This window comes from Mus caroli, chromosome 1 (assembly GCF_900094665.2).
Source record: "Mus caroli chromosome 1, CAROLI_EIJ_v1.1, whole genome shotgun sequence".
Taxonomy (NCBI): Eukaryota; Metazoa; Chordata; class Mammalia; order Rodentia; family Muridae; genus Mus; species Mus caroli.
Window position 1 is genome coordinate 40,965,357 of NC_034570.1, and position 13,639 is coordinate 40,978,995.

At 37.2% G+C, this 13,639-nt stretch overlaps 1 protein-coding gene across 3 annotated transcripts in view; it reads left to right on the forward strand.

Moving 5' to 3' along the window:
• The window catches only part of LOC110302872, a 32,815-nt gene extending 20,275 nt beyond the window's left edge, over window positions 1-12,540 (forward strand). For 2 of the 3 annotated variants that reach the window (XM_021173657.1, XM_021173673.1), the window contains exons 8-9: window positions 5,641-5,660; window positions 12,324-12,540. In XM_021173657.1, coding sequence (XP_021029316.1) covers window positions 5,641-5,660; window positions 12,324-12,365 — 62 coding nt within the window. In that variant the 3' untranslated portion in view covers window positions 12,366-12,540. Of the gene's footprint in view, window positions 1-5,617; window positions 5,661-12,323 lie in introns of all 3 variants that reach the window. The other variant, XM_021173665.1, reaches the window with a different exon arrangement.
• The last annotated feature ends 1,099 nt before the right edge of the window (window positions 12,541-13,639 follow it).

A 13,639-nucleotide genomic window follows, 5' to 3' on the forward strand; every position in this document is an offset into this window, starting at 1 on the left:
CTCTCTCTCTCTCTCTCTCTCTCTCTCTTTCTCTCTCTCTCTCTCTCTTTCTCTCTCTCTCTTTCTTTCTTTTTCTTTCTTTCCTTCTTTTGTTGTTTTATCATTATCTGGTTTGGATTGATGTTAGCTTTATAGAAGGAGATTGGGAGTGCTCCTTCTGTTTCTACTTTTTTTTAATAGTTTATGAGGGATTGGCTGTAGGTCTTTTTTAAAAGTCTGATAAAATTCTGCTGTGCATTGATCTGGACCTGTTTATTTGTTTGTTTTTAAGTGAAAGGCTTTTTATCACTATTACAATCATCTATTGTCTGTTTAGGTTGTTGACTTTCTTGGTTTAATTTTGGTGGTTTGTCTAAATCTAGAAATTTATCCATTTCTTTTGGGTTTTCCAGCCTAATGGAACATAGGCTTTAAAAAGAAAATTTCTCTTATAATATTTTGAATTTCTTTGGCATCTATTCTATAATGTCTTCCTGTTCATTTCTGATTCTGTTAATTTGGGTCCCCTCTTATTTTCTTTTGGTTAGTTAGACCAAGTCTCTGACAATCTTACTTATCTTCTCAAAGAAGCAGCTATTAGATTTCTTGATTATTTAAATTATTTTTTATTTATAGTGTTGATATCAGCTCCAAACTTATTATTTCTTGCCACCAACTTTTAAAGTTTCAAATTAAATTGTTTTCTTGTTTTTCTCCCCAATTTTTTTTTTTAAGATTTATTTGTTTATTATATGTAAGTACACTGTAGCTGTCTTCGGACACTCCAGAAGAGGGTGTCAGATCTTGCTATAGATGGTTGTGAGCCACCATGTGGTTGCTGGAATTTGAACTCAGGACCTTTGGAAGAGCAGTCAGTGCTCTTAATCGCTGAGCCAACTGACCAGCCCCTCACCAAATTTTCTGAGTTGCATCTTTAAGCCAATTTCCTTGCGCTCTTTCTGATTTTTTTTAAATGGATACTGGGGTCCAATCTCTGTTCCTCTGCATGAGTAGTTTCTCTAGCCCTGAAATCGAAAACCCTTTTGTTTGTAAATACGTCTTCTTGTTGTTGTTGTTGTTGTTGTTGTTGTTGTTGTTGTTGTTGTTGTTNTTCTTCTTCTTCTTCTTCTTCTTCTTCTTCTTCTTCTTCTTCTTCTTCTTCTTCTTCTTCTCCTCCTCCTCCTCTTCTTCCTCCTCCTCCTTCTCCTCCTCCTTCTCCTCCTCCTCCTCCTCCTTCTTCTTCTTCATGTATTACTTATTTTATTTATTTACATTTCCAGTGTTATCCCCCTTTCCAGTTTCCTCTCCACAAACCCCCTATCCTTCCAACCTCCCCCCTGCTTCTATGAGGGAACTGTCCCACCCACCCATGCCTAACTCACCTCCCTAGTGTTCCCCTATGCTGGGGCATCAAGCCTTCACAGGACCAAAGGCATCCCCTCTCATTGATGCCAGATAAGGCCATCCTCTGCTACATGCAGCTGGAGCCATGGGTCCCTCCATGTGTATTCTTTGGTTAGTGGTTTCTGATTTTTTTTAAGGCACATTAGAGCTATACATTTTCTTTATAAGATTCTTTTCAGTGTGTTCCAGAGGTTTCATTATGTTGGTTTTTTATTTAGTTTCAGGGAATTTTTAACTTCTTTATTGATTTCTTCCATAACCCATTCTTCACTCAGTAGTGCATTGTTGATCTCCATCAGTACGTGTATTTACTAGAGGCTTGTTTGTTGTCAGTTTTATGTTTTTCTGCATTGTTGTCAGATAGGATACAGAAGTGATTTCAATCTTATTATCTTGGTCTGTTTTAGAAAATATTCTGTGTGCTGCTAAGTAGAATGTGCTTTCTTTGTTGTTTGGGTAGACTATTGTGGAGATATCTGTTAAGTCTCTTTGATGTAGGATGTCAACTAATTCTGAAATTTCTCTGTTTATTTTTGTGTGGATGACATGTCTATTATGGTAGTGGGCTATTGAAATCATCTGCTACTAATGAAGTGATATTAATGTCTTTATATCCCATATATACCTTTTTATGAAATTGTGCTCACCAGAGTTAGGTGCGTGTATGTTTAGGATAGTAATGTCTTCTTGGTTAACTGCTTCTTTAATTAGAATGAAGTATCCCTCTTTATCTTTGTTATCCTTCTTTATCTCTTTTGTCAGATGTTAGGATAGCACTGCCTGTTTGCTTCTGGTCCCATTTGATTGAGGAACTTTTGCTTATGCGTTCAGTGTAAGGTGGTGCCTATCTTCCGAGTTAAGACTTGTTTCTTGTATACAACAGCTTCTTGATCCATTCTCTGTCTGTCTTTTGGTTGGAGTATTGCAATCATTTTTATTTGCATCTATTATTGACATGTGAACGTTAGTTGCAATTATTGTGTTGTTGCTTTTTGGTGTTGTTTATATTGTCAGTTGTGTTTTGTGTTTTAATAATTATGGCTTTGTATTTCTTTCCACTGTTTCTCTGCTGTGTTCATTCCTCCTTTCAGTTTGAAATATTGTCCCTGTATTTTCTCTACGTTTCATTTATTCCATATAATTTTTTAGGCTCTTTATATATTGAAATGTTTTTCTTTCTCCTTCAGTAATGGCAGATACTTTTGGTAGGTAGAGTTTCATAATCTTTTAGGACATGAAGTTTATTGTTGTAGGCTTTTCTTTCTTTCAGTTTACCCATTGAGAAGTCAGCTGTTATTCTAATGGGCTTTCCTTTATTTATGGCTTGCATTTCTCTTGTAGCCTTCAACATACTTTCTTGTTTGTGTATATTTTGTATTCTAAATATGATATGCTGTAGGGATTTTTATTTCTGGTCTTGTCTATTTCATATTCTGTGTGCTTCTTGTGGCTATGAGTATACCTTTTTATTTTGAAGAAATTTTCTCCTGTGATCTCCTTGAAGATCTGGTACATGCCATTGACTTAGAAGTCTTTTCCCTCATCAATCAGTACCTAGAATCCGAAGGTTTGTTTTTGTTTTCATGGTCACACTTTATGATCCTTTCCTGTGCTTTTTAAAAATTGTTTTCATATTTCTTGCTTATTTGGTCTAGATCTTCAATCATCAAGTCCTGATATTCTAGCTGATGGAGCTAGGTGTCAAATTTGGATAAAATCACACCATGGGAGGTTTATTAAAGGGAGGACATAAGGGGGCACAGAGGCTGCCTCTGGGAAGAGAAAGGGAAGAAAGGAAGGCATGAGGGAAAGCACAGCTTTTTAATTGGTGTTGTGGCACATGTGTGACAAAGGTGACAGTGGGAATGTTTAACCTCTGGGCACCTAGTGATGATGTGTCTTGTTGCTGGGTCCCTTTGAGTTGACTGTGAAGGTTCCTGATGGTCCCTTTGTCATAAGGTCCTTCAGGGCTGTCCATGGAGGTGCCTGATTGCCAACACTGTCTTCTACTTGACTCATTCTACTTGTAAGACTCCTTTGAGTTTTCTAGGTGAGTTGTTGGATTTTCATTTTCATCATTATTTCAGTGTGAGTCCCCTTCAGTGTTTTTAATCTCCCTATTGAATTCTGTTCTCACGTCCTGGATTGTTGTTTTCATTTCCATCATTTGAGTTTTCTTGGACATCACGCAGGCATTTACTTTTTAAAGTTCTTTCTCTTTAATTTTATGAAGCTGTTTCTTTCTGTCTTCTTTTAACTCCTTGAATCTTTGATGAAGTTTATGATTATGTTTTTAAATTCTGAGACCTGTGATTTATCTAGGTCATTCTCATTTGAAACAGCTCCACAGGATGGATAAGTTTTGGAGAAAAAATATTGCCATGATCTTTCATATTGTTGATAGTTTTGCAATGAAACCTGGGCATGTGGACTTCTTTTGTTAGTTCTAAGTCTGATAAAGGTAGTTCATGTAGGGACAGAGAGTATGTGAGTATGTGGCCATGTTGAGGCTCATGGTTGGACTGAATTGGTATACAGGATGTTGCTTCTTGTCCAAGCCTGCATTGTAGGGGGGTAGATCTGGCAATGTAGAAAGGTTGGATGTGTGGTAGGAAAGCCCAACAATTTGGCCTATAAGTAGAGAGAGTCCTGGAAGAAGCATAGAGATTGGAGTGGCTCTGGTTTAGGTGGTCAGCTTAGGTGGGGGTCACTGGATGTTGAATCTTGGTTAGATCTGGTGTGCTGGAAAGAACGTGTGTATGAAGAGGGTCAGGAGACTCACTGGGATAGACCCTGGAGATGTATATGGCAGACGACTAACTAGAGAGTTTGGATGCAACATAGAAAGATACTCTATTATTTTAATGCATTTAACTTAAATATATTTAGAAATCAAACCCCTAACCATTAAAGTTAGATATATATATAGATATTTTCTTCATTTACATTTCAAATGCTATCCCCAAGGCCCCCTATACCCTCCCCCTACCCTGCTCCCCAACCCACCCACTCCCACATCCTGGCCCTGGCATTCCCCTGTACTGGGGCATATGATCTTCCCAATAACAAGGGCCTCTCCTTCCATTGATGGCCAACTAGGCCATCCTCTGCTACATATGCAACTAGAGACACAGCTCTGGGGGGGCGGGGAGGGTACTGGTTAGTTCATATTGTTGTTCCTCCTATAGGGTTGCAGACCCCTTTAGCTCCTTGGGTATTTTCTCTAGCTCCTTCATTAGGGGCCCTGTGTTCCATCCAATAAATGACTGTGAGCATCCACTTCTGTATTTGCCAGGTACTGGCATAGCCTCACAAGAGAGAGCTATGTCAGGGTCCTGTCAGTAAAATCTTTCTGGCATATTCAATAGTGTCTGGGTTTGGTGGTTGTATATGGGATGGATCCGGGGTGGGGCAGTCTCTGGATGATCTTTCCTTCCATCTCAGCCCCAGTTTTTAATGAGTGCTTCATTTCACTAGGGGTTAGGTCTGTTTAGATTGTAAATATTATCTTGAATTAACTATTGACAGTTTTATATATCAGAAAAAATATGCACTTCTGTTGGATTTTCCAATTTGTTAGAGTACAGCATTTTAAAGTATATTCTTATGATTTTCTAGATTTCCTTGGTGTCTGTTTTGTCACCCCTTTTGGTCTCTAATTTTGTTTATTTGAATCTTCTTCTGCCTTTTAGTTAATTTGGCTAAGGACTTGCCAGTCTTACTGATTTTCTCAAAGAACCAGCTCTTTGTTTCGTTAATCCTTTGTATGTTTTTGTTCTCTCTCTCTCTCTCTCTCTCTCTCTCTCTCTCTCTCTCTCTCTCTCTCTCTCTCTCTCTCCTTCTCTTAGCTTGACTATTTCTTGCCATCTACTAATTTGTGCCATTATTTCTTCTTTTTGTTCTAGAGCTTTTAGGTGGGCCACTAAGTTACAAATATATGATCTTTCCATTTTTAAACATGTAGGTATTTAGTGCTATGAAATTGCCTCTTATATACCTCCTTCATTGAATCTCATGAGTGTGGTAGACACCAAACTACACAGATTTCCCTTGCCACTTGTTGCCCACTATAGTAGTCTATTTTAAAGTGCCAAAACTGAACTATATTTGTGTAACAAACTACATTTCTACTTCTTTCCATGTTTATGTTTTTGATGATTAGTTTATGTCATTTTATGTTTATATACATTAACAAATTATTGTAACTATAGATTTTCATGTTTTTTGTTTTAAGGTTTGTGAATTTTTGTATTTTAGGCAAAGAAAATGCTGATATGGTAAGCCATAATATTTAATGTACAAAAATTTGAATTATTTTTATTAATAAGTATTACTGTGTTTTCTCTATGCCTTTTATGAATAGCTGTTGATTTCATAGTGATATGTTTAAATTAGAAAAATATGACTCTTTTAAGTTTTAAAAATGATTTGTGTAGGGAAGATTAAATATAATAAAAATGTATATTTTGTTTCATTTATAGTTAGATTAACTTTCTGTATTTAAATTTTTCTATATTATGTATTCTGAATAGAACCTTATAAAATAAATATTATTAATTCAGTAATTTATCACTTGAAATTGATGAGTCAAGTAATTTACCTTTGTAATTTTAAAAATTAACAACTAAATTAAATTATATTATAAGAGTTAAATTAACTTATATGAATTAACTAAATTTATACACATGGAAGTGAAAAAAAGCTAAATTTACATAAAATTATTTTATGGTTTTAGCATCTTCTTTCTAAAACCTTTGGGTACAGGATGCATGTTTTTGAAAGTTATGTAACAGTAACTAAAGATAAAAGTTGAGCCTTATATCACAATGGAATTCTGTCATTTCTTTGCATTTTTTTTCTTTTTGGCTATTGGTTCCATAATAGCATAAAATTCTTTGTGTCATTAAGTGTGCACATTTTGTATGTTGATATATGTTCATGAATATATGCATATGTTCATGTGTGTGATGATGTACATGCATGTGTAAGGCTTGCATGTGAGGCCAGAGGTCAATTTCAGTTCTTTCTTAATTGCTTTCTACACTAGTATTTTTCTCTAATTATAGACAATTGTTCTTGAAATATTACCCTTTTTTTTTTTTTTACCTTTGACTGAGGAAATTACTCCTTCATTGTCTGCTAAACCAGCAGTAACTTTCTCTGAAAGACATACCAGGCAAGATAATACTGATGCCCCTCTAGACCTATAATCAGACTTATGGTAAAGCAGGCTACTCGAGGGATAGTAAAAAGGCTAGTCAATGAGGAGGTGTATACTAGTAAAGAGCTTTATAATTTTGCTAATCCATTCAAACAGAAGTCTGGGAGATATGTGTGGGAATTGATTTTAGGGTGAAGGATCATGGTGGTAGGAACATAAGACTGGATCATACTGAGTTTATTGGTATAGGCTTTTTGAGTGGAGATCCTTTGTTTAATATGGCATCTCACACAGGTTTAAAAAAAAAAAAAGGTGTCAAAAGTTTGTTTAAATGGCTAGCTAAAACATTTGTCAAAAGATGGCCTGCTGAAAAGTGGTTGGAAACACCAAATATCCCTTAGCTTATCAATGAAGGGATTTTTTAGGCCCAGGTTGCAAGGACCGAGTAGGCACAGTGTGTACAAGTTAATCCTAATGGTAAGGGACAGAGACACACCCTTCTCTCATCCTACAAGTCACAAAATGGTGAGGGTGCACCAGCACATTTGAAGAGATTTGTTGTCACTCTTTTTCTTGTGCCAGACCTTATGGTTAGATGAATTAAATTAAATGGGTTTGAGTCCTGAGGTAGCCAAGGCCAGGTGGCACCACTGAATTGCCAAAATCAAGGTTATCTTAGTTATTGTAATGGGCAGTGTAGACAAAGCAATGTTCATAATGACCCAACCTGTAATGGTCAGTACAGGCAAAGTGACTTCTGTAGTGCCATGGATGAACCTAGCTAATAAATCCTTGTGTTTGCAGACATGAAATAGATAAAAAGCCTACTGATTTTTTCCTTTCATCTGTATAAACAGAAAAATTGTCAAACAAATGAAAGAAAGTCTACACTGGATCATAGAAAAGGGGAATCTTGACTTATGAATCAAGTTCCTGACTTAAGCCAGTTTGCAGACCTAGAATCCCTTGAGTGAAGGTGTCTTAGTTAAGGTGGCCATTGCTGTGAAGAGATACCATGACCAAGACAACTCTTATAAAGGAAAGATTTAACTAGGATGGTTTACAGTTTCAGAGGTTTAGTCCATTATCATCATTGTGGGAAGCATGGCAGCATCCAGGCAGACATTGTGCTGGAGAAGGACCTGAGAGTTCTACATCTTCATCTGAATGCTGCAGAAGGAGAAACTGTGCACCACCCTGAACATAGCTTGAGCATATATATGAGACCTCAAGCCCACCTATACAATGACAAACTTCCTCTAACAAGGCAACACCTACTCCAAGCCCCCCCCCCAATATTGCCACTTCCTGTGGGTCAAATATTAAAACACAGGAGTCTACAGGGATCATACTATTCAAACCACCACAAAAGGGATGGCCAGGTTCCCCTGAGGTAAGGACCTTGATAAAACACCTGAATTTTTTTATTAGATATTTTCTTTATTTACATTTCAAATGTTATCCCCTTTCCTAGTTTTCCCTCTGAAAATAACATATCCCCCTCTTTTCCCCCCTCCCCCTTCCCCCTGTTCCCCAACTCACCCACTCCCATTCCTAGTCCTGGCATTCCCCTATACTGGGGCATAGAACTTTCACAGAACGAAGGACCTCTCCTCCCACTGATGACCGACTAGGCCATCCTCTTCTACATATATAGCTAGAGCCACAAGTTCCACCATGTGTATTCTTTGATTGGTGGTATAGTTCCAAGGAGTTCTGGGGTACTGGTTAGTTCATACTGATGTTCCTCCTATGGGGCTTCAGTCCCCTTCAGCTTCCTGGGTATTTCTCTGGATCCTTCATTGGGGACCTTATGCTCCCCAATGGATGACTGTGAGCATCCACTTCTATATTTGCCGGACACTGGCAGAACCTCACAGGAGATAGCTATATCAGGGTCCAGTCAGCAGGATCTTGTTGGCATCTGCCTAGTGACTGGGTTTGGTGGTTGTTTATGGGGTGGATCACCATACCTGAATTTTTTACTGTGGCATTTCTCTAGTCTTTTACCAAAGGCAACCTACAACCCTTGTAAAAACAAGGGTAACTGTGCACTGTGGGGAAATTAAGTTTCTGGGCTCTGTTGGATACTTGTTCTTAATTGATGCTGATTCTAGAAAAACCCAAGAAGCATTGTGGCTCTTCGGTTAAAGTAGGGGCTTATGGAGGTCAGGTGATAAATGGAGTTTTAGCTGAAGTCCAATTTACAGTAGGCCAAGTGAATCCCTGGATTCATCCTGTGCTTAGTACAGTTCCAGAATGTATAATTTGGATACATATATTTAGTAGTTTACAGAATTTTCACATTGGTTTACTGACATGTGGCATGAGGAAAAGGAAAAGCTAAAGAGAAGCCTTTAGAATTGTGTCTACCAAGGAAAATAGTGAATCAAAACCACTATAACATTCCTGGGGAAACTGCAGAAATTAGTGCCACCATCAAGGACTTGAAGGATGCATGGGTGGTGATTCCCACCACATCTGCCTTTAACAGTACAGAAGACATATGGATCATGGAGTATGTCATTTGACTGTCAGTTGTCTATCAACAATTCAATCAGATGGTGTTCTTACTTAAGCAGATTAACACATCTCCTGGTAAATGGTATGCAAATATTGATCTAGTAAATACCTTTTTCTTGGTACTTTTTCATAAGGATCACTAGAAGCAATTTGCAAGGCCAACAGTCTACCTTTATAGTTTTACCTCAGGATATATTATTAACTCTCTATCCCTCTGTCTTGTCTTAGAATGGGTCTTGATTATCTGTATCTTCCACAAAATGTCATATTGGTGCCCTGTTACTTCACTCAGGATGATGTTTTCTAGTTCCATCCATTTGACTAAGAATTTCATGGTTATTGCTTTTAATAGCTGAGTAGTACTCTATTGTGTAAATGTACCACATTTTGTGTATCCATTCCTCTATTGAAGGACATCTGGGTTCTTTCCAGATTCTGGCTATTATAAATAAGACTGCTATGAACATAGCAGAGCATGTGTCATTGTTATATGTTGGAGCATATTTTAAAATTGCAAAGCTTCTGTAAGGCAAAGGACCCTATCCATAGGACAAAACAGCAACCAACAGATTGAGAAAAGGTCTTTACCAATCCTACATTCAATAGAGGACTAATATTCAATATATACAAAGAACTCCAGAAGCTAGACTCCAGAGAACCAAAATACCCAGTTAAAAAATGGGGAACAGAGCTAAGCAAAGAACTCTCAACTGAGGAATATCTAATGGCTGAGAAGCACCTAAAGAAATGTTCAACATCCGTAGTCATCAGGGAAATGCAAATCCAAACAACCCCGAGATTCCACCTCACACCAGTCAGAATGGCTAAGATGAAAAACTCAGGTGACAGCAGATGCTGGCCATGATGTGGAGAAAGAGGAGCACTCCTCCACTACTGGTGGGATTGCAAAGTAGTACAACCACTCTGGAAATCAATCTGGCAGTTCCTCAGAAAATTGAACATAGTACTACCTGAGGACCCGGCTATATCACTCCTGGGAAGTGGGAATTTTAGTGTCTGTATTCATCACTCACTACAGAAATTGATCTGTAAATTCCTTTGTGTGTGTTTGTTGTGTCTGTGGTATAATTTCCTGTTTTCTAGTATATATTTTTCTATCTCGTCTTCAGAGTTTTCATTGTAGAGGTCCTTCCCATCCTTGGTTAGGTTTATTTTCTAGATACTTTGTTTTCTCTGGGGCTTTGTGCAAGGAAATGTTACCATTGATTGTCTCTTTCTCAACATGCTATTGTCTGTACAGAAAGGCTATTGAGTTTTCGAAGGTTTTTTGTTTGTTTGTTTGTTTTGCAGCGTTGTTGGTTTTTGAGATGGATTGTTTCTGTGGAGCTTTGTAGACAAGACTGGCCTTAAACTCAACAGAATCCTCCTGCCAGTGCTTCCCAAATCCTGAGATTAAGGCTGTGGTACCACTTTCCAGCCCACTGATTTTTTTGTATTCTGCCACTTTGCTGAAATAGTTGTTCATTTCAAGAAATTTCCTGGTAGAATTTTTGGGATCTCTTATGTATAATATCATCTGAGAAGGATAATTTCCTTTCTTTTTCTATTTGTGTGGTGTTGTTGGAGTAGGTGTGGCCTTGTTGGAGGAAGTGTGCCACTGTGGACAGGCTTTGAGACCTTCCTCCTAACCATGTCAGTCTTCTTCTAATGGCCTTCAGATGAAGATGTAGAACTCTCAGCTCCTCTTGTATCACGTCTGTCAGGATTCTGCCATGTTCCTGCCTTGATGATAATGGACTGAAACTCTGAAGCTCTAAGCTAGCCCTAGGCAGTTTCAAAAGAACCAACTCATCTTTCATTAATATTTTATTGTTTTTAAAAGGCTATTTTATTAATTTCTGCCCTAGTTTCAGTTATTTCTTCCATGTGATAACTTTGGACTTGATTTGTTTTTCTAGTGCCTTGAGGTACACCATCACATTATTACCTAGGTATCTGTGACTTCTGTAACGTATGCAGTTTCAGCTATAAACCGCCCTCTCAGTATGGCTCTCATTATATTTATTAGCTCTTTATTTGTTTTCATTAATTTTCATACAATTCTAGGAATTGGTTTATTCTTGTTTTCTCCAATGAACCTTTCTTCATTCACTAGTGTGAGTGTATTATTTAATCTCTGAGTTCATACTTCTTGGTTTTATCTTACAATACAGGAAGTTGTTTCTGCTTCCTTTGCTCACTGGGGCTTCCTTTATGTCCTACTTCTGAAGTTTGAGTGTGGCTTATGTCATTTGATATGACATTTTAACTCCAAGAACCTAGATGCAGGGTGAGCAGGGCTGGATGAAAATCCAGAGGGAGAGAGCAAAGAGGAATGGAACAGAGGTTCATAACCAGCTACATGGAGCCACTGCAAAGCTTAAAAATACCCAGGGAGCTGAAGGGGACTGAAACCCCGTAGGAGGAAAATCAATATGAACTAACCAGTAACCCAGAGCTCCTTGGAACTAAACCACCAATCAAAGAAAACACATGGTAGAACTTGTGGCTCTAGCTGTATATGTAGCAGATGGCCTAGTTGGTCATCAATGGGAGGAGAGGCCCTTGGTCTTGTGAAGGTTCTATGCCCCAGTATAGGGGAATGCCAGGACCAGGAATGGGAGTGAGTGGGTTGGAGAGCAGGTGTAGGGGGCAGGGGGTAGTGGATAGGGGATTTTCAGAGGGGAAACTAGGAAAGGGGATAACATTTGAAATGTAAATAACAAAAATATCTAATAAAAAAGAAAAAGAAAGAAAGAATGCTAGTTAAGAAGAAGTATAGCAGGGAGTGATCCTGTCTGCTTTCAAGGTATCTAGTAGATTTGAAGGGAAACTTGAATAGAAGCTGCATCTGGTGGTGAAGGAAAAGTGGAAGAAATCTATATGTGTAGAGACTGGCTGGCTGGCTGATTAGAATGTCTGCACTGTGGAAACACTGGAATAGTGCAGGTCCGGAGGCTAATTCTCTTATCTTGGGCTAAGCTCTGGCTCTCTAGAGAGACACATTCCTTGCAAACAACTCTCTCCTGCCATGTCGGAACTAACATCTTGTGACAACAGATTAAAAGAAACCTTTTAGTATTTATTAATTTTGTTATATTTTATTTATATTTTATATAATTATGCATAAGTAAAACTATTTAAAGACTGCATATTTTTGCTCATGTCAGCATGGACATAATTAACCTGGACCCTATAAATGTCTTGTCACACACTTTTTTTTAATAATCTAACATCATCAATGTCTTAACTGTAGGAAAAGAAGAGAAGGCGCCTGGAACGTTTTGGACTCTTATGATTCACTTCTGCATCTTCTCTCCAGATTTGCTATGTTAAAAGTAAAGAGAAGATCCCAATTCCACATATCATCTTCTCATTATCATCAGTTCTTTAATTTTTCCACTGACATTGGTTTGTACTGATAATGTCACTGCTATAATTTATAAATAAAAACAGACATGCATATCTACTATACACTAGAACAGAATGGAATTGCTTTTTTTGCTCAGAACATTTTAACATGATTTTAATATATTAAGTGTAAAAATTTAAAAAAAACATTTATGTGAGTTACATTTATGATCTTCACAAAATTTCATTATCTTGTCATGCTTGAGATGAATGATTGTTAATAATTTATTATTAAATTATTGAATTTCCTTATGGTGCCCTTGGTTTAAATATGAATGGCTGTAGGTTAACTAAAGTACTGTGTCAAAATAAATTACAAGCTCAAACTTTATTTTTTGGTTTAAGCACAGTGAAGTTGATACAATTCTTACTTCATAATTTTGATGCTCTTTGCAGTGAATTTGATATAGAACATTTGCTAAAGATACCATTTTTTATGGAAAACATCTGGGGTAATTATAATTAGTTCAGGATCTGTAGTGTTTGTTTTAAAAGCTGTTGAATTCATGGAGAAAGAAGCATCTTTTACATAATGACTAGAATACTCAAAATTAATATGGAAACCACTTATGGTACCGGTAGCTGTGGCTTACAGGATAATTTTAGAGTATTCCAAAAGGAAATGAGGGGTAACTTGTACGTAAAGTGCCAGATTGGCACGTTACACCTGTTAGTGTACATCGTTTGGAACAGCTGTGTCTTTTATTGTCAGTAAACAGATGCCGAACATACTGGAATGTTTTAAAGCAATATGTTAATCCTGCCTTCCCCTCCTGACCGTCTCACTGTGTAGTGATTAAATATTGGCTGGGCAGCTGTTACCCACAGCTATAGCATTGCTAGTTCTTTTCTTCTTCCCAGGCCCAAGTGCTTTACATTGTGAGGAAATACTCCTTAACTTTTCAGTGTTTGAAAATGTAGTTCATTTAATATAAATTGATTTCTAAGGCTAAGTTACTTGAAAATTATGAACAATTCATGCATTCTAAATTCTTATGCATATGTTTGCAAATTCCTATTCTTGGTAGGATAAACAATGTTTAGATTGCTTTTTAAATTTTTTTTCAATTGTTTCATGGATGTAAAATGAGTTTTAATATAATCACTTGAATTTTATTTTTGATAATTTCCATCAAGGAACTGAACAGGAAATGAATCTTA